General features: G+C 47.0%; 9 protein-coding genes across 9 annotated transcripts; 4 read left to right on the top strand and 5 right to left on the bottom strand.

Annotated features, from left to right (window-relative positions):
• Positions 1-66: 66 nt before the first annotated feature.
• BJ212DRAFT_1341401 (uncharacterized protein) lies at positions 67-438 on the bottom strand. Its single transcript, XM_041335145.1, has one exon. The coding sequence runs from the start codon at positions 398-400 to the stop codon at positions 146-148; it is 255 nt and encodes an 84-aa protein (XP_041195055.1). The 5' UTR covers positions 401-438; the 3' UTR covers positions 67-145.
• On the bottom strand, positions 67-5,567 carry BJ212DRAFT_1567750 (DEAD H helicase). The gene is made up of 32 exons (XM_041341992.1): positions 5,471-5,567; positions 5,119-5,409; positions 4,829-4,923; positions 4,747-4,779; positions 4,464-4,694; positions 4,327-4,374; positions 4,032-4,279; positions 3,815-3,981; positions 3,694-3,759; positions 3,528-3,642; positions 3,445-3,482; positions 3,348-3,394; positions 3,233-3,298; positions 3,131-3,183; positions 2,991-3,070; positions 2,757-2,942; positions 2,683-2,703; positions 2,550-2,628; positions 2,481-2,494; positions 2,295-2,435; positions 1,958-2,238; positions 1,732-1,912; positions 1,649-1,675; positions 1,527-1,600; positions 1,467-1,473; positions 1,346-1,418; positions 1,268-1,294; positions 1,198-1,213; positions 892-1,146; positions 778-836; positions 658-726; positions 67-608 (listed from the first exon to the last, which is right to left on the bottom strand). The coding sequence occupies exons 2-32, from the start codon at positions 5,242-5,244 to the stop codon at positions 412-414; spliced, it is 3,120 nt and encodes a 1,039-aa protein (XP_041195056.1). The 5' UTR covers positions 5,245-5,409; positions 5,471-5,567; the 3' UTR covers positions 67-411.
• BJ212DRAFT_1050388 (uncharacterized protein) lies at positions 5,385-6,013 on the top strand. The gene is made up of 3 exons (XM_041328939.1): positions 5,385-5,436; positions 5,487-5,770; positions 5,829-6,013. The coding sequence occupies exon 2, from the start codon at positions 5,487-5,489 to the stop codon at positions 5,748-5,750; it is 264 nt and encodes an 87-aa protein (XP_041195057.1). The 5' UTR covers positions 5,385-5,436; the 3' UTR covers positions 5,751-5,770; positions 5,829-6,013.
• A 204-nt stretch (positions 6,014-6,217) lies between these two features.
• BJ212DRAFT_1267776 (Alpha/Beta hydrolase protein) lies at positions 6,218-7,542 on the bottom strand (the record flags this gene model as incomplete). The annotated part of the gene is made up of 7 exons (XM_041330680.1): positions 6,218-6,559; positions 6,615-6,744; positions 6,797-6,822; positions 6,873-6,961; positions 7,014-7,123; positions 7,180-7,305; positions 7,358-7,542. The coding sequence occupies 7 exons, from the start codon at positions 7,540-7,542 to the stop codon at positions 6,218-6,220; spliced, it is 1,008 nt and encodes a 335-aa protein (XP_041195058.1).
• A 331-nt stretch (positions 7,543-7,873) lies between these two features.
• Positions 7,874-8,973, top strand: BJ212DRAFT_1478754 (uncharacterized protein; the record flags this gene model as incomplete). The annotated part of the gene is made up of 2 exons (XM_041339756.1): positions 7,874-7,907; positions 7,961-8,973. 2 exons carry the CDS (start codon positions 7,874-7,876, stop codon positions 8,971-8,973), a joined length of 1,047 nt encoding a protein of 348 aa, XP_041195059.1.
• Positions 8,974-9,144: 171 nt separating this feature from the next.
• On the bottom strand, positions 9,145-10,606 carry BJ212DRAFT_1050377 (nucleophile aminohydrolase). Its single transcript, XM_041328938.1, has 9 exons — positions 10,429-10,606; positions 10,356-10,379; positions 10,263-10,300; positions 10,168-10,209; positions 9,987-10,113; positions 9,810-9,934; positions 9,631-9,756; positions 9,278-9,573; positions 9,145-9,221 (listed from the first exon to the last, which is right to left on the bottom strand). The coding sequence occupies exons 1-8, from the start codon at positions 10,478-10,480 to the stop codon at positions 9,373-9,375; spliced, it is 735 nt and encodes a 244-aa protein (XP_041195060.1). The 5' UTR covers positions 10,481-10,606; the 3' UTR covers positions 9,145-9,221; positions 9,278-9,372.
• Positions 10,607-10,695: 89 nt separating this feature from the next.
• BJ212DRAFT_1478756 (peptidase family C78-domain-containing protein) lies at positions 10,696-12,448 on the top strand (the record flags this gene model as incomplete). The annotated part of the gene is made up of 10 exons (XM_041339757.1): positions 10,696-10,774; positions 10,826-10,975; positions 11,029-11,158; positions 11,209-11,345; positions 11,399-11,467; positions 11,524-11,557; positions 11,605-11,645; positions 11,695-11,908; positions 11,964-12,293; positions 12,346-12,448. The coding sequence occupies 10 exons, from the start codon at positions 10,696-10,698 to the stop codon at positions 12,446-12,448; spliced, it is 1,287 nt and encodes a 428-aa protein (XP_041195061.1).
• A 1,581-nt stretch (positions 12,449-14,029) lies between these two features.
• BJ212DRAFT_1478757 (CDK-activating kinase assembly factor MAT1-domain-containing protein) lies at positions 14,030-15,378 on the bottom strand (the record flags this gene model as incomplete). The annotated part of the gene is made up of 5 exons (XM_041339758.1): positions 14,030-14,679; positions 14,728-14,801; positions 14,854-15,006; positions 15,059-15,147; positions 15,205-15,378. The coding sequence occupies 5 exons, from the start codon at positions 15,376-15,378 to the stop codon at positions 14,030-14,032; spliced, it is 1,140 nt and encodes a 379-aa protein (XP_041195062.1).
• A 1,292-nt stretch (positions 15,379-16,670) lies between these two features.
• BJ212DRAFT_1267454 (kinase-like domain-containing protein) lies at positions 16,671-17,883 on the top strand (the record flags this gene model as incomplete). Its single annotated transcript, XM_041330665.1, has 3 exons — positions 16,671-16,818; positions 16,871-17,667; positions 17,722-17,883. The coding sequence occupies 3 exons, from the start codon at positions 16,671-16,673 to the stop codon at positions 17,881-17,883; spliced, it is 1,107 nt and encodes a 368-aa protein (XP_041195063.1).
• Positions 17,884-18,167: the final 284 nt, after the last annotated feature.

The raw sequence follows: 18,167 nt of genomic DNA on the forward strand, positions 1-18,167 counted from the left end.
TCCAAAGTTGACCTCCGAAGAACTGTTCAAGTGTCAAGGTATGATAAGAGGGAAAACCAATTAATTGTCGGCAAGTTTCAAATCCGCACTACCCAACAGAGCAGGTTTGTATCTGTTCTAGTGCCATTCCTCCTTGGAGGATCCATCATGAATGAATGTTCAAAGCGTGGTAAAAGGAAAAAGGTTGTTGAGCAGCGTTCGAACCTGCAACGGATTTCTGTCCTGTCACGCTGGAACGGTGCTTACGAGACGAGAGGCATCGGACGCAGCGGCAAACCAAAAAAAAAGGCAAAACAATCGTGGAATGGGTGCTGAACCTATGCGAGAACATATTGGAGCATATACATAATTTGATGGACACAAAACATGCCAGGAATAAGCGAATCGGGGGCTGGCACATTGGAACTTAATTTAAGCTGGTTCCACTTGGACGCCGTCCAATGGTCGAATATACGTCGCTTCAACGATAGTCTCGAATCCTTGCGAACCGAATTGCGTGGCAACACCATTGGCATCAATGTCAAGGTTCAGTAATGCCTTTAGAATCAGGAGCGCCCCGATCTTTGAGGCAACGACATTTCCTTTCGAGCAAGTAGCACTGTGAATGCCTGGTCAAAATGATCAGTAACGAGGATGAATCTTTAGAGATAGACTTGCATTTGTCACAACCATCCTTGCATGGACAGGTTTCCACTGTATCATGTGCCTGTCGCAAAACTTCGCCGCCTGGGACATTAATATGAAAACTAAAGTGACTCATGAGGATAACATGCTCACTGTGATCAAATGCCTGGGCAGACACGCTTCCTTTCCGAGATGCATCATAAAATATTAGTCTATACTCTGACGTGAGTGAACTGATGGCACTCAGTAATGAGCAAGCAGACATACCTAGCGGGACGCTTCCGCTGCGACTCCTCTTTATTATATTCTTTCTCTGCCGCCTTGCATTCTGTCCGCAAGTCGGGAGAAAGAGAAAAACGATTCATCCATGCATGCGATGCAGAATGGATGGCTTCTGCAAGGTTAAAACATTTTTTCTTCATCAATCCAAGTAAATCTTTGGGCACATCGAACCAGAATCCGGTGACTTGTCTTTCGTACGGCGGCGTATCGACATCAACGACGTCTAGTACCTTGTTACCCCTAAAGAGCAACTTCAAGATCGACGGACTATCAGCTAGTGTCCACACGCACCTGATTTTCCTGAAGCCTGCGGAACAGAATATCAAGCAACTAGCTTTTCACGTCATGGGATTAAACATACCAAACACCACAGTCGTCACATCGACCCCTGTGCGCAGGCAATGAATGATTGTTATTATCCCTAAGGTGATTCACTCACTTCCGAAATGTGCTCTATGTGGAGACCTCGCAATCTCTTTGATTCGATGAGTTTGCATGGCGTCCACATTCCTGTTAGTCCAGTCAAGGTGGTGGATGATATAACGAGGAAGAACTTACGTGTAGTCTCTGCCGTTTGCCTTCGTGAATTGCTATGACAGGAAAATGGAATATGAACGCACCTCGGCTTAGTGATCCAGTTGACATCCGCCCTCACAAGTCTAGCCACTTTGGTATCATGACTGACTTCTTTAACCTATGCGACAGTCAGGGGTGACTGTGATACATCATCAGCGGTGCTTACAATAAACGTCAGTCCTTGATGCATGAACTGAAGACAATTATCAGTGTGTGATCTCAGAAAATAAGATGGGATTGGTGACGAACCACTCCACCCTCATATAGCTCGAAAATAGCCCTTGAAAGCTCAATCTCTTCTATGATTCTTGGTACTCCATTTGGTAGCCCGACTTTCGTCACATCAATGATGGTGTACTTATCGTCATCCGCACCACGAATCGAGACATGCTTGGCTGGATAAGGGAGAAACTTGGGGTGCGGGTGATACCTATCCGAGGTTAGCACTACGCCCAGATACGAAGCCGAAACCTACCATCCGTCTTTGTCTTTCCGTAGCTTCGAATCACACAACTCGCCTAGCGATGCACCGAAGTAAAAAATATCATCCTTGGACAAAGGCATTTCATGAGCAGCACATTGCAAATGAGCCTCGATGATGACTTTGCTCTCAATGTCGACGGTCAGGTCATCTATAGACTGGTCGTAAAGTTTGTCCGGGAATTTGACATAGTTTCTGTCTATGGGGAGGTCTTCAGCTACCAATACAGCCAATGAATCACGGGATCTTCGCCCAGCCCGACCAGCCTGCTGCCGCTATAAAATCCAATAGATTAGCATGATGATCGCGAACATCTCTGAGAGGCGCTGACAAAGTTGGCAATGCCAAATGGGAAACCAAGCATGATGACAGCGTCCAAAACACCAATGTCTACACCAAGCTCAAGAGCATTAGTTGCAACAATACCGAGTAAGTGTCCCGAAAAAGCTTCATGTTCAATGCGGCGCCGATCCTGGAGTCCCTAAGAACTACGTCGCCTGGAGTACACAACACTGACCTCCTGAGAGTATCCTAATTATGGAGTGTGATAAGTTGTATCAATCAGATGCCTAAAACAAAAACTGACCTCCTCTGTAAGGCATAACCTTCGCAAGAACGTCTAAGCGTCCCTCGGCGCTAAGTCGTTGGCGCAGAGCTTTCATCGCCTTTGGTCAACATCAATCCTAGGTCAATTCAAGGTTAAGTGTCATTCTGCTCACCAACTCGCATGCTCTTCGAATCTGAATTCACCTAAGCCACTGAAGCACAATTAAGCCTGGATTATGGTACGGACCTTGCAGAACAAGATGACCCGAACACCGCGCATCATCAAGAATATCATGAGGTTAATGGCCTCATACATTGGCCCCGATTGTCCGAGTTTTGCAAGCCCAGGATCCATATCTTTAACACTAGGATCCCAGACTAAGTAGTCCTTCTTTCCAGATGGAGCTCCATCCTCAACAATTTCCTCCACGTCCTGCAAGAGATTGTTAAAGGAGACACAACAAGAAGCATAATAACATACCTCAACCCCGAAGAGACGTTTCATATGCTGACTTGGCTTCGATATGGTGGCACTGCATGATACAAAGATAACTCGCTGGTCTGGCAAAGATTTGGTCAACAAAAAAACATGAAAGAGGTGCCATGCAAACTGGAACATACTCCCTACAGCTGTACAGATCCTTCGGAAACGGCGGATGATCTGAGCAACATGACTTGGAAGCTTATGAGACTGGAATGAAATGGCGCAGCCATGAATCTCACCTCCCAAATAAATTGGAATAGTAATGCAGTTCATCGACCGCTACGAGTTTGAGATTCTTTATGAAGCTTAGAATATACGTCAATGTCAATGTCAATTAAAAACACAACGGCTCACGTCCGCCAAAGCTCCTCATGAGGCAAAATAGAGGCGTGCAACATGTCCTTAATGGCGTTATCAGAAAACTCGGCGACACTTGTTTACACATACGTACAAAGTTGGTGAAGATGACAGAGGCCGTCTCCCGAATGGCTGGAGAAATTACCAATTGTCACGCGCAGAATGCAATAGGCTTACTTCTCCGGTGATCCTGTGGGGTGTCTCCATCATACGTTGCTACCTTGATGTGCTGCAGTCCAGGGCAGGCCCACAGCAACTGTTCCAGCGCAGTACGCTGATCCTGAGCTAAAGCCTGAAAAAAGTATCATAAAATGCGAGCACCATTATTCAGTTGAGGACAAACCTTGGTGGGGTATATAAATATGGCTGTAGCACTAGAGTTCTCTTCTAGAAACTTTAGTAAAGGAACCTGAATCCAACTCTCTTCAGTTTGGAATATCCAGAAGCGGTTTCACAAAAAGTACCTGATAAATCACACTTTTACCTGATGCAGTACTAGTCGAAACAATGACATGCTTCCTCTGCGCAATAGCGTTGATGGCGGCTGCCTGATGGTAATATAATGACGTTATATTTCGCGACTCTTGCAATGCTTGTTGTATGGTATGTGAAAGAGGCTCAGCCAGTAATCCTGAGTACATGCTGTCAGAAATAAGAGGCACCCACGAATAACCTTGCTACCTTCAATAGCTACCTTCTCCTTGAATGTCCGCCGGTCAGCAATTTGATTTTTATACCATTGTTGTTTTTGGACTTCAAGTAGTATGTCGTCAATAGAGGGCCGGTCTTTGGGTTCGGGTATTATCAGATTTTGGGAGTCGTTGGCAGGTAGGGCCCTGTTCGCGGAAGGGTTTACGGGGATGTGGTCTCTTGCTGCTGCTTGAAGCAGATCTATGGACACCTCTCCCTCTGGAGTAGCCTTCATAAGCCTATATTTCGGGGTCAAAAACAGCAAAAACAATGCGCGTATGCATACTCGTCGACGGCTTCCTTAAAGCGCTGGTTTCGCTTATCAACCAAATTACTGGATTGTGTGAGCGTCATAATCCGTGGGAGAGAAAAGCAGGCTTTGCGTCAGTGTGCGTTCCATTACACCCAGACAACAAGTATCACCCTGGTTTGGTAGTTCTAAAGTTCTCCGCAAATTCTAGGACGAGGACGTGTTCTTCCTCTTCATGACCTGGGAGCCGAGAGCCCGATAGTGTGTCAATGGCAAGAGGTTGTGAATGTAGCGTGAAGTCGGGGCTGTTTGAACGCTTCTTCTGTTGAGAAACCGTCTCCCCATGTATTCGGAGGTCACTGTGAGGAATGTAAGCGAATTCGACGACATCCGGAAGAAGGGCTCTGTAGAATATGACTGTGATTATCCTGTTGAATTATAGTCGTGCCCACTCACTTGAGTTCGGCTACTTTAGACAGTTCGAGTGGTCTGCAGTCGTGTTTGCTTAACGATCACGACTGTTCGGGAGCAAACGAACCTTTTCAGAAGACCTTCAGCGGAGGAACGAATCATAGGAAATGTGGTTGCAAGATGTCTGCGGGAGGATACAAACGCAAGAACTGTATTCAATGCCTAATGCCTCACATGAGTGTACTTCAGACATGTGGCACATGATGTAACTCGCCTTGAAGATCTGGAGTGACATGAAGACTCAGGACGAGTCAGAAGAAACGGGTTGGTTCGATTGGCATACCTTGAACAACTTCAGGTTGCGTTCCACAATTATTCAGTGCTAGGAGAATTCATTTATACAGGTACTCGACTCACATCATGGTAATACTCAGGCCATTCTAATGTTTCCTTCTCCTTGTCGTGGTTCCTAGTACTACTTGTCACATTTGAAACCTTCTGCCTTTTTGATGCTCTTTTGGTGGAGCTCGTGGAACGCTTCATACTTGCAAGAGCCGGCAATTATACGATGTTCGGATGTTGAACTACAACTTGAAATTGTTGGTCTGCCTGGTACTAAGACAAGTTTCTGTCACAAAGCGCGCCCCTAATCGCGTAACATCACAAATTGCCTGTCACGCTCAGATTCTCCAAGTCACGCTCGCTTTTCTGCGGCAAGCAGCAAGTAAGTTTAAAGTAAGTCGGAATTTCTACACTGAATGGAACTAACAATTTAACTGTGCCAGATGTCCGCCATACCGCGTACTCTCCGAGTCATTCCAAAGACTTCTCTAAAGCCGGGGAGTAAAATTCTCCCACCACCGCTCACAAACCAGAATGAGCGTGCATTCAAAGAGCCTCTGCTCCAGATTATGGCTCGCAAGCAACAAGAAGCAGGCGATGTGTGGCCACCAAATTTGCGCATAGAGCCGCATGTCACGAAGACAGCTATTGGCAAAGCACCGGAGGAGATGCGCGTTCAGCTGAAGAGATTGTTGAAGGAACGGTGAACACGGCATGGGTGTATCATGTAAGTATTATAAGTTTTTCCTTTAAGTTGCCTCGCCTTACACCTGGATTGTTATTAGAGACACCCTGTGTTGTTCCTTCTACCTTCGCAGGACCTGCTGCTCGATGTATTTATGAACACCATTTTAATAGTGCCTCACGGTTTTATCATGTGGCTGCATTCTGCAAATTTCATCCTGAAAGAACATGCGAATGTAGCTTCTCCAGCATTCAGCCTCATTCTTTGACACCATCCTCGACATCCTGCGATATTAGACAAATACAGAGAAGGTTCTAGTCAAGTCGGGTATTGTCCAACGACACGATTGGACCGGTGACCAGCACTGATGCCAAGAATACCTCCAGTTTCATGCATGTAGACTGGCCGGATGGTATGCAAGTAAACTGGTCCTAAGGGAAATATAGGTATACGTATTATCCACATGTAGTAACACAGTACGACAACAATTCAATTCGTGTCTACACTTGCAACCGCAACTAACAGCCTCCCTTCTTCAAATGTCTTCTCTAGGAGCTCCATGAACCTCGTCTTCCACTGCGCCGTAATTCCATGGCCCGTCCCTTCCCACCAATGAAACTCGGCCTCAGGCATATGACGATGTAGATGGCGACTGTTAGAACTACGTATTACCTGATCCTGGTCGCCTGTCAGGATAAGAACCTTAGGTATTGATGAGGATATCTTGCGCAACCGTGCAGGTGAGACATGATGGGTGAGCCCCGCATACATCTGTGACAAAGCACCCAAAGGTGTTTGGGGTCGGGTGATCTTCAGACGCCGATGGTAAAACTTGAGGGAAATGGAGTCAGTCCCTGACGCGCCATAAATGTATCACCGTACTGACAGCAGATTGAACTTCTAAGTTGGTCCTTCCCTCTGGGTCATCTTTAGCTTTCTCCGCCAGCCATAGCTGGGGGTACAGCATATTCATTACAATGGGAACCTTTACGTCAGGATCTCCTGTCAATAATAGCCTACACATGAAAGGAATTAGCATGTAGACGTAGAGGGCGTATCATATCTAACCTTGTCAGTGCCGTAGAACCTTTCCACTAGAAGAACTCAGTACGGAGTTCACTGGTTACGGATAAAAAAGACCTACAGGTGGCACGTTCTGCCAGAATTGACCACCTGCTGTGGTGACAATCAGGCTTAGGGAAGTTATTCTATCGGGTATACGATCCGCGAGCTCTTGGGATACGTTGTAAGAACCACAAATCAATTTGAAAGACAACAATGACACCTTGTGCTATCATTCCGCCCATCGAGATGCCTACAACATGAACGCTACGTTCCTCGGTCCACTTCAGATAGTCGAGTAATGCTATGACGTCCTCAGCCATGCCACTCGTTCTATAATTCGAAAAGGATCAATACGCATATCCACTAGAATCAAACTGGAAACACACGTGTATGGACCTCTCGGAGTACCACTCATTCCTACACCACGATTGTCGAAAACTAGTACCGAGTACTGGGGAAGTCTCCCGAAGTGCTCGACCTGAGATAACCATCCGAAGGATGTGCTATTAACACTACAAGTATCCTGGTAAACCTACAGTAAAGCCTTCAAACAGTAGACTTTACCCCATGATAAAGATGATCTTCTCAGGTCCAGTGCCATGCTGCTCATAGTACAAAGAGTGGCTCTCGAGCGGACCTTCCTGGCTGGATATTTGTGTTACAGGACAAAGGCCTCTACGAGTGCATGTATCTGGGTCGAAAATTGTCTGATATTCGGGGCCCAAAACCTGGTCGTGCGCTGCTGACATCGTTGTTCGGGAAGAAAGCTAGTGTCATGATGGTACCTGTTACTTTTTATAAGTTGGATTTGAGCAAAGAAAGTATATTAGGCTCACGGACTGAAAAATTCCCGTATACATGATGCTACCGCGTCCTGCCAATCCAGCTTATAAGTCAATTGAAAGGGCAATTACTTACTAATCTGCTCGTGCGTGTTCAAACAAAGCCCATCAACGTTGTCCACACCAGGCGTCGATCCTCACTGGCAGCCAGTAGCGAGCCGTTCTCTCTACTTTTACCAAGGTGCATACAAGACATATCATCCTCACATAGCCTTTGGAGACTCTTTCAGCTTCCCCAATGACTCCACGACTCTCAGCGTCTATCTCTGGGGGTAAGTCGTATACTTACTACTAGATCCGCCCGGTACTAAGCAGCACTTTTTAGTTCCAGCCAAGATGCTTGCTGTGTTCCCATTTCTCACAGTCGCAGCGGCTTACATAGTTATGGTCCGGTGTCTCTACGGGAATGGCCTGGTCCCAAAGTTACACACAGTATGTGGCGCATCAGTAGAGGGGGAATCGTTCCCAACGCGCATTGCATACACCAATATTCCCGCTCTCGACCTCAACATCTGCACCATCGTTACGTTTTATCATGGCTTGATGAACACAACCTACCGACCGCTTCTGATCCTTATGTGCACCACGCTTTCCGCAATCGCCATCATCCCTTTCGCAGAAGCCACTCGCGAATATCACTCTAAGCCGCTCAAGATGCCTGCGACTATTTGCATGATTTTCCAGCTCTGCAGCTGTGCGGTGGTCATGCCGATTTATTGGTTTGCCTTTGCGCTTACTGGTGGCACGACCCGTCGCAGCGACAGAATCACTCAAGGGAACGCAGAAGCACTTTTATTTGCCCTTGTTGTTGGCTATGCTATCCCTACCGTTTGCATGGTGGTTTTTGAAGACCCGGTGGTGACTGCGATATGGCAGTTCTTCCCATTGTTCATGAAAAGCGCCCAGTGGGCACACTCCAAAATCCGACCGCCTTCGCATCACACTGGATCGGGATACGGCACTGTTCAAGCCATGTACATGCTTGTATACGTCAGTTCTGCTTATTTGCACGTTGCGCACGTCTGGCCTCTCTTCAACGATCCGGCGCTCGTCCAAATGCTTATAGTACCCCCTACGGCACCTTTGGATCCATCAGCAATTTCTGTTGCTGAAGGTGTGGCAGCGTTCCTGAAGTGGGATATGGCATTCGCAGCGGGCTCGACTATTTTGATGACACTGTGGTTCGCCAGAAGTCTAACAAGCTTTACGGTGCTAATCCTGTGGCATGTGTCGGCTACTTTCATAGTGGGGCCTGCGGCTGCAATCGCCGGAGTGATGATGTGGAGAGAAGCGACAATAGATGCACAGGCCATTTCCAAGGCAGAGAAAGCTCAATGATGCTTGTCACTGGGAGCCCACACTTTGTATATACACTTCAATAATCTTGAGTAGTTTTTTGAAAAATGTTTGTAGAATGGGGAGCAGATTTGAAAGACTTATGGACGGGTTCACTGCAAAGGATGTAGATGAAATTGCGCGAGAATATACAATACAAGATTACTGTCCAGAGGGCTGGTCTGCCCGCGTTGCCATTGCTGCCTGACCAGCTGCAGTCGCCGCCAGCCTGGACCGTTTCCTCTCGGCCTCTGATTACAGTAATCAGTGATCTTTAGCATTCAAAGCCAGCATTCAGGATACATACCTGCTTCTTTCTCCCGCTCAATCTCGGCAACAATTGCTTCGATCTCAGGTAGCTCCAAATGCTATTAAGCAAGCTTGTCAGCGACCAGTGAATCATCATGAAATAAGATGAAATCGAACCGTGACTTTGCCATAACTTTCCATGACGCTGATCTCGATGTTTTTCGCTCCTGTCTGCACAACTTCGAGAAGACTTTTGACAGTCAGCTTTATGCTTTCTTCGCGAGTCATGCCATCTTTATGATTTTTCTCGAGGAACTCGCGGACTGTTTTCGACGATCGACCAATTGCATTGGCCTGCAAGAAATGTGGGCTGTGTCAACTGCGTACCGTACAGTGGAGAATGTGACCAACCTTCCATGCACTATAGATGCCACTCGGCTCAGTTTGGTATAGTCTTGGTCGCGAATCATGTGGATCAAATCCGATTATCAATGTTGAGATACCAAATGGTCGTACACCACCGGATTGTGTGTATTTCTGGGAGAGTGTAGGGATGAGGACAAATGTACATGCTAACAGCGACTACTGACCTGCTGTATACCAGCAATGTGTCTTGTTATATACTCTACTGTGACGGGATCCTCTACGGTCAGTCGATGGCTTTGACATTCTATCCGCGCTTTGTCGATGAGGACTCTGCCGTCCGCGGTTAAGCCTGCATGATACGAGATCAAATGATGTGGCCAACGGAGCATCTAGAAGCGTACCAGCAAATGCCAGGCAGATGTGGTCATCGAGCATCACAACCTTTCTAACAGTACGGGGGTCTTGGAGTTGCAGGACGGATTTCTTCTCAACGCCAAGGACGACCACATCATTACCCCGAACACCAACCTACCAGACGGACAATGAGCGCCACCATTAAGCTATATAACATCAAAGTCTTACAGCACATGTTCCCTTGCGAACAGCTTCGAGGGCATATTCGACCTATCGAATAGATGAAGCAAAGATCACAGTCATTGAGACGCGACTTCACTGACCTGGAACAAGTGACCATCCGGAGAGAAGACAGTAAGTGCTGTACATAGATCAGTAGCTGAACTTGCTAGCTTCTTTTGGTGTCAGAGACGCACCGCGATCGTATGACCTAGACATGGCTGCAAGCAAGTGGTGGATGTGATTTACAGAGATGATATGAAGTCTTACTTAGTGCTTGAACGCGCGTCGAGGCTGGCGTACGTTTGCTTAGTAAGCGCATCCATTTATGTCGAAAACGGATCCTTAACGTCAACCACTGACTGTGCTTAATTACTACTTACGACTTGCGCGACGCGGATGGACTTAGACGATGAAATAGAAATCATCGGTGAGAGCAGCTCACGACCGTCGTGAGTGAAGCCATTGAATCTATTACGCAAGCTTACTCCGGTTCTACCAAGCTGTGCTGGCCCAACACTGTGCCAGTTGTGTGACATGGACTTCGACTCCGAGAACCTCAGCGAACTTCAGCGCCACCAGCACTATGAAGCACACTTCAACTCCAGTTCTAGTAGTAGGCATCTACTGACATGTTTCATACTTCGCGTTCAAACTTCTCTGATAGAACAACCGTCTAGTAGTAAATTCAGGAAGCCAGCGATACCCAAAGACTTGTTCAAACCCTGCAGCTTCCAACTGCCACTAAGAAAGAAACCGGCAGATGAATTTTGGTATCCTACCCTGTCGAGGCCGCCACCTGACAACTACTGTCCAGGTATACTTGTTAGAATTCACATAGACTGCGTCCCCTGAGTATCAATACACCAGGCTTGATCCCGCTCCTGAAGTGTGCTCTGAAGAAATCTCATACCAAAGGAAGCACACGCAGGGCTGTTCTCTGCTATGAATCAGCTACGCATATTTGTGTCGAGGCATTTGACCGCCGGTGGGGATGCGGGTAGGTATAACACTAGTCACTGTCTCCATCCAACTGACGTGCTATCTCAGGTATCGCAATTTCCTCATGGCATGTGCTGCGCTCATGGATCAGCAAATCCAGAGCATATATTTCGCCTTACTAGATGATCCCTTTCCCCCTAGTGTTCGCAATCTGCAACGTTGGATAGAAGCTGCGTGGAAGGAAGGTGCAGCCGTTGGCATCTGCAAGACAATCAGAACACTGATTTACCTTTGGCAGGGTATGACCGTGAAGGTGCTAAAGACTTACGGAACCTCGTAGACACAAACAAATGGATTGGTACGGCAGGTACGACTAGAGCACTTCTCCTTAGGGTCTCGATTGATTCAAATGTGTGCTTTCAGAACTCTATACCGCATTCACATTTCGCGGAGTCCCGTACGTCATTCCTTCTTTGTAAGACAACGTTCTGAGTCTTCGTACAGCTCACAGCTCGTAGATTTTGATCTTTCAAAAAGCGAGAAAGGTGAATTTCAGTTTTACATTGGCGAGCATCAGACTTATCCCGCTTTCAGGGATTCAAGTTATGATAGACTGGATTGTCCAGTACTTTTCCCCGCCAAATTCAAAGCAAGGTACGGTGACTGATGTCCTCCGCGGCGCGTCACCTGTGATCGCAACGGACAAAATGCCTCTGGTTCTGCAGTTCAATGGCCATTCTCAAACAATTATTGGATACGAGATTTCAAAGAATGGGGACACGAATCTTCTCGTATTTGACCCTTCAAGGTAATTTTTACTTGCTATTGTGAGTAGGTGGAGATACTGATGCGATGTCTCCAAGGCCCCCTAGACTGAGTATGCGCCGAGCTGCAATAGCCGGAACTTCTGTTGTATGGGAACAGTCTCGGACAAATCAAGTGCTACAGTCTGTCATGCACCCAGCGTCTAACGGACGCTCCTCGAAATTGAAACGTCCTTCGTCATCTTCTGATATACAGCAACACAAACGAACCAAATCATCTGAGTCAGACGATGAGATCATAATCGTGGAAGACTTTAATGAGCCCAAGAATGGTCAGAGATCGAGCGTTTCTGCAGGTCAAACGCAGCCATCGACGCTTGACCCTGGCCACGTCGTGAATCACTTTCGGCTTGGCATGTCTAAATTGAAGTGCGTATACTTTTGCTGGACGGACCATGCTGACTCCTTGACCCTTTCTCAGGCGCAAGCAAAATTACCAGATACTGTACTTTCCCATGACCGATCCATGGTCTATTGAAGAACGTGACAAGCGAAAGGTTGTAACGAGCATCTCATGCTGTTGATTTTTTGATCTGACCTAACATTCATGTTTCCCATTTTTTTGATGTCACATCTCGTAATTTGATATGTTTTTGATCACACATTCGTACAGGATATGTGGATGGTGGAGCATGACCAGGTAAATGGCGAGATGAACATTTAACGTCCGACGAGGGACGCGGTGCCTTCTCCAAGCTTTTGTTCAACCAGTCCTGACAAAACACATTTTTTGCTCAGCTGAAGTGTGAGATACTAGTACCATAACATCGAACCAATGTCTCGGATTCTTTTCGTCCCCTCAATCTATTGGGGTACATTTACGTGGGGTCCGCTTACGCATTTGCTCTTGCCGCAAAATTTCGTTGGGCGTAGCCATGCTGACGAGCTGATCAACAGAACTGCTGAGTTCTGCCTCCTTCAGCCTTCAGGACATACCTCCTAGCGCATCCCAGTCAGAGATTCTCCCTGGCGGATTCCATATAATCTCGCACAAACAATGCGTTTTCCTTTCCTTTGCGTTGTTGCCACCTTGACAGTATCTATGTCTGTCAGTGCATATGCGCCCTGATTCTCGTCTTGCAGCACATCATACGATTGTTGTCCTGACCTTCTTTGTATGAAAGACATGGATGTGAGCACAAGCAGTCTGCTTTTTTGCATTCGTCCCTTAATTCATTGTTTTCCTTGTGGTACCAATAGCCCACCAGTGGTTACTGCGACTATACTACTTCTCATTGAGCTGGGCAGTCTGAATGACACGTTGTGACAGTAAGTCACAGTTCTGAGGATGCTATTGGTGCTGTGATTAATGGCACAATATGTATTTCTTCACCAAGTCGATCAATACAGTTGTTTTGGGTCTGGGTAAATGTCCCTGATGTTCGGGGATCTGAGTAGAGGAATATATCAAACAGATGTGATACAAATGCCTAGAGGAATTATTGCATGTAGGTCTTGTCAAGCTATGCATGGAAATGTGTCAGAGTTCATGGTCCTTCCAGATGTATAACTACAATATTTCTAGTGTCCTGGTGTCCTTCATCTGTGTGATGATATTGTCATCTGATGCGATTCTCTCGTGCTTCCCACCATCAGTCGGAAAGCAGCAGCAGGTGGACCCGTGGCGTGTCTTAGAACTCTCTGGGTCATCCACTCCCCGGTCGGAACTACAGGACCAGGACTTTACTTTAGCAATGTGCACAGGGAAGCAAACTAGGACATTTGTAGGCCACGATTCTTGTGACGATGGTCACTCTATAAATTTAGGCCCCGAGATTGCGTCGAACAAGATGACATGAACCCTCTTGCAGCATTCTTCGCCGAGCCACTGCCGTTCCCTTTGACCAAAAAGAGATGCTCCTACCTGACTTGATGATTTTTCGCAAGCCACCTAGCTTACACAGATACTGCGCTGCCTTTCATGCAGAATATCGACACGGCGATTGGTTTTGAAGTGTAGCCTTCTGTGCTACTGACAATAAATGGCGCAGGAGTCGAGTAAATATGTAAGAGCGGTTGACAAGGGGTGACGAGGTGTTTTTCTGGGATGCAGTGTTAGAATTGCCATAGTCGACCTGATGCGGAACAAACGCAGCAATCGAATTTCAGGTGGATGTTACGACACTGTCAGTCCGTCCAGGTGATGGTTTCAGACCTGAAAGAGGTACTAAATCCAACCCAGCAACAGCACATCTGAGGGCTCTGTCCCAAGCTTCCTCGACCCGATATCCTCCTGCTCTCATGATTCCTTCACGATCCTTCCTCACCGCGTCGCTGTACATATCGTCGTACTGATCCCGGATCGTGTAGAGATCCTCGTAAGCATACCAATCGTCCTGCAAGGGGACATGTGGTGGATCTGGAACAACAGTACTTTGGGCAGCGCGTGCACGCAGGAGCTGGGCATTGCTTCTTAGAACCGTGGTGGTGGTAGAACGAGCGGATGATCTCTTCATGGCTTCGGCACGAGATTTCGCGATGACCTTGGCAGCACTCTTTGTGCTAGTCTCGAGGCGATCGATGATCTCGCGTTGGGCTGTTTCTCGTTCCTCACGCTCTATTTCCTGTTCTCTTCGCAGCTCGAGTGCACGCTGTTCTTTCTCCTGGCGTTCTAGTTCTTCTTGTTCCTTTAAAGCTTGCACGTATTGTTCTTCCCGCTGAACGTTGAGTTCTATAAGAGCTGCGTTTTCTTGCCGATGAGCGAGTATCCGGGCCTCAGTCTGGGGAATGTCGACGTCATTGATAAGGTTGAAAGCTTAATAGTATGAGCATGGCATAGCACCGTCAAAGATAAAGCACTCACTGATATCTTCCACCTCTTCAAGATAATCATTGTAGGAGCGAAGATCGATGAAGTCTTCGCGTCGTTTGTTGAACCTGGCCGTTTGTAATAAAGTTCAGTCCTTGATACAAATATGGGATGACTCACTCCTTGGCTATTCGTCTGCGCACGGCGATTTCTTTTTCCACAGTAAGGTCCTCAAAAGTCTGTGGGGTGAATGCAAGTTTTCTTAGGACCTTTTGGCAGATAGGACACGGGGCGGGTCCTAAAGTGAACAAGCGGTCGATGCAAGATTCGCACCTATAGCATATTTGCATCAGCTTGTGTTTTTTATGCGAACTGGGATGCACACATTTTATGGTAACAGGAGCTGACCAGAAGACGGAGCTTGGGGTTCAAGTACCGATCAGATTTGCACACAGGGCATTGGTCGTCCATGGACTTGTAATTCCGTGGCATGTTAGTGAGTGGGTTCAATGGACAGAGACCACGACATACGAAATATTCGGTGGTTCGACCAGATGCATCTTTAACGCCCCCACTGAAAAGGGTGGAGGATGTACTCTGAACTTGAGGTGTGCTGGAGCGAGCGGTGTGTGCATTGGATGTTATGCCACCTTTCCGGACGGTCTTCCCTTTCAACCAACCACCTACGCTCGCACGATTTGACATGGTTTATAGACAAGAAAACAAGTTTTTGATACCAGGGTCGTGCCAGGGTGGAAGTTCAGTACAAAGTGTGGATTGAGGTGATGCTGTGCAGTTTATCATGTCAAACACGTGTATTTCATAATACACAGGGGTCCACTATCGGTAGTACAAAAGGTCCTCAGTTCGACTTAACCTCCTCTCAGACAACCACAGTCACAACTACTACATCATACACACCTAGACACTAAATATTGTATAGTCCTTCTTGTTAGACTCTTCCGTTGGACAGGTTGACATCCCCCTGCATAGAATTTCAAAGGCTTCGCCTGTACCAGAAAGGGTTACCTTGGCCCTAATAGCAAGAGCCAGGCAGTTGGCCACCTATGAGAAGGCTGCTGTTCGTTCATTATGCATTATGAATCAGGGCTCTAACCAAAGCGCTAACGCCATCGTACAGCACCGTACAATTATGAATTATAAGACTTTTGCGATGGCATCGGACAGACATATATGTGATGTGGTAAAAGAGAAAAAGAGTCGGATGAGTCGAATAAGTCGGACGTTCAGTGTTTTCGTTTCGCTCGGTCAAGGTGAGCTAGCATGTGGCACAAGCGCCCAAGGACCCAAAAAGGCTAAAAGTAATATAAACCAGAATGAAGCCGAGCTCTCGCTCGGTTACACGTCACGGGGCAACCGCCGGGGCAACGCTTGTCAGGATATTCGAGTTCTGTGAACTTCTGTCTCAGCAACCGTCGTATCCTACTTAGAACCGCACTCACGCTCAACTTATCCTCCTTCCTCTCTCTTCACATCCAGTCCATTGCTTTACCAGTAATACGACGCCTACCCTGGCCTATCTGAAGTTCTACGCCTTTGACTTCGCTAAGCCTCTCCTCTCAACATTCATTTAGTGTATTCTCGCATCGATTCTCTCTGCCAAACTTTCGCGATTACACCCCGGCAGGGTGGATGAGAAAATCAATCTTTTTTATGTTCGTCATTTTTGTATCGTCCTGCTCTACTATGACACCATAACATTTAACCTCCAGTCCTTCATATCTTGGTTCAGTGAAAGAATGCTCAATTGTGAAACACAATCCTCCCGTTTGACCTCATTCGCCGCTTCAGGTGGTGCAACTGGCAACTCAGTCGATGTCCCATTTTTCCGTGAATCACAGGCCATGATTGGCCAAGGACCTATCACCCCTCCCATCTCTCCTGGCCATAGCGAAGATAAACAAGAATCCGAACCCACGAATTATCTCCCAGAACAAGTCCAACACTCTACCTTTACCATCAATACTTCTACTCCAATGTGGCAGCAGCCACAGGTTCCCGTGGTAGCTCCGCAGCCTAAATCTCCCGCAAGACCTCCCGCAAGGTTGTTGGAGGATGAAGCAGTTCACGTCGAGAGACGGGGTGTGCTTAGGCTGCTTGATTTCGAAGTCAAAGGCGCCCTCGGTTTGTGTCCGTGCCTTCCCAAAATCAACACTTCCTTATGTTAATTTGACAGGTACTGGTACTTTTGGGAGAGTGCTTTTAGTCCGCCTCAAAACAGCAAATTCAGGGTCTCAAAATATTTTTGCAATGAAAGTCTTGCGCAAAACCGAAATCGTACGCCTGCGCCAAGTTGAACACGTCAACGCAGAGCGCTATATTCTCTCACGTGTGCGGCATCCATTCGTAGTGGACCTGTTTGCAACCTTTCAAGACAGTCTCAACATTTACATGTTGATGTCTTATATTCCTGGCGGTGAACTGTTTACCCATCTCCGACGGGCGGGCCGTTTCACTCCTGATGTCACTCGATTCTATCTCGCTAACATTATCCTCGCCCTCCAGTATTTACACTCCTTTAACATCATATATCGTGACCTCAAGCCCGAAAATCTACTCCTTGACTCTCGAGGCTATCTCCGACTCACTGATTTTGGTTTTGCGAAGATTGTCGACGACCGTACCTGGACCCTTTGTGGTACACCTGAGTACCTTGCCCCAGAAATTATCCAGTCAGATGGTCACGGAAAAGCCGCGGATTGGTGGGCGTGCGGCGTCTTGTGTTACGAGATGCTGGTCGGCTACCCACCATTCTTTGATGAGACCGCCTACGGTATCTACGAGAAAATTCTACGAGGCAATATTAATTGGCCACGCACCATGGATCGACTCTCTAAAGAACTGATCAAAGCGTTCTTACATCCTGACCGAAGTAAACGTCTTGGTAATATGATAGGTGGACCGCAAGACATTCTCCACCATCCTTGGTTCCGAGGTGTTGACTGGGAAGCTTTGGAACGATGTGAAATCAAGGTGAGGGGCATCGTTAACTACCTTAAACCTTAATTTTACCTCCACCGATTAAAGGCACCGATCATCCCACACACGACGTCACTGGACGACACTCGTCATTTCTTGAACCTTCCTCACCCAACCCTCGAAGATATGCCCGGACTTGTCATGGAAGAATCCCCTCCTCCTCTCCATCGGCGCTTTGACCCTATAACGTATCAGTTCCTTGAATTCTAATCCGAAAACCCAGATTATTTATCGCTGCTCGACTTCAGCTGATCTATAGCATAAACATTTCTCCATCTGACTCCACCTGTTTTTTTGCCTCTCTTTCACAACCTCCTTCTGTGTCCTTAGTTACCCTTGCATCGGATATTATCGGTGAGCCACCCAGCCGATCCCTTCTGTTTTATCGTTCTGCTGCCCGTCTCATATGTAGCTTTGGTCTGCCATATGCTGTATCATTCTTGTCGTGTTTGTATTGAGCCACCGAACATTTTGAAACTATTTATTTAATCTTT

The sequence above is a fragment of the Suillus subaureus genome, assembly GCF_016647635.1.
Source record: "Suillus subaureus strain MN1 chromosome Unknown BJ212scaffold_9, whole genome shotgun sequence".
In the NCBI taxonomy this organism is placed as follows: Eukaryota; Fungi; Basidiomycota; class Agaricomycetes; order Boletales; family Suillaceae; genus Suillus; species Suillus subaureus.

Bases quoted from the DNA above. Each gene is read 5' to 3' on its own strand.
- BJ212DRAFT_1567750 (XM_041341992.1), bottom strand. From the start codon at position 5,244: ATGAAGCGTTCCACGAGCTCCACCAAAAGAGCATCAAAAAGGCAGAAG. The intron at 4,780-4,828 runs GTTCGTTTGCTC...ACACGACTGCAG, and splicing joins GCTGAAGGTCTTCTGAAAAG to ACCACTCGAACTGTCTAAAG. The intron at 1,601-1,648 runs GTAAGCACCGCT...ACTGTCGCATAG, and splicing joins ATCAAGGACTGACGTTTATT to GTTAAAGAAGTCAGTCATGA.
- BJ212DRAFT_1341401 (XM_041335145.1), bottom strand. From the start codon at position 400: ATGTGCCAGCCCCCGATTCGCTTATTCCTGGCATGTTTTGTGTCCATC.
- BJ212DRAFT_1050377 (XM_041328938.1), bottom strand. From the start codon at position 10,480: ATGCGCTTACTAAGCAAACGTACGCCAGCCTCGACGCGCGTTCAAGCA. The intron at 9,935-9,986 runs GTACGCTTCTAG...CGTATCATGCAG, and splicing joins CATCTGCCTGGCATTTGCTG to GCTTAACCGCGGACGGCAGA. The intron at 9,757-9,809 runs GTCAGTAGTCGC...ACACTCTCCCAG, and splicing joins ACATTGCTGGTATACAGCAG to AAATACACACAATCCGGTGG.
- BJ212DRAFT_1050388 (XM_041328939.1), top strand. From the start codon at position 5,487: ATGTCCGCCATACCGCGTACTCTCCGAGTCATTCCAAAGACTTCTCTA.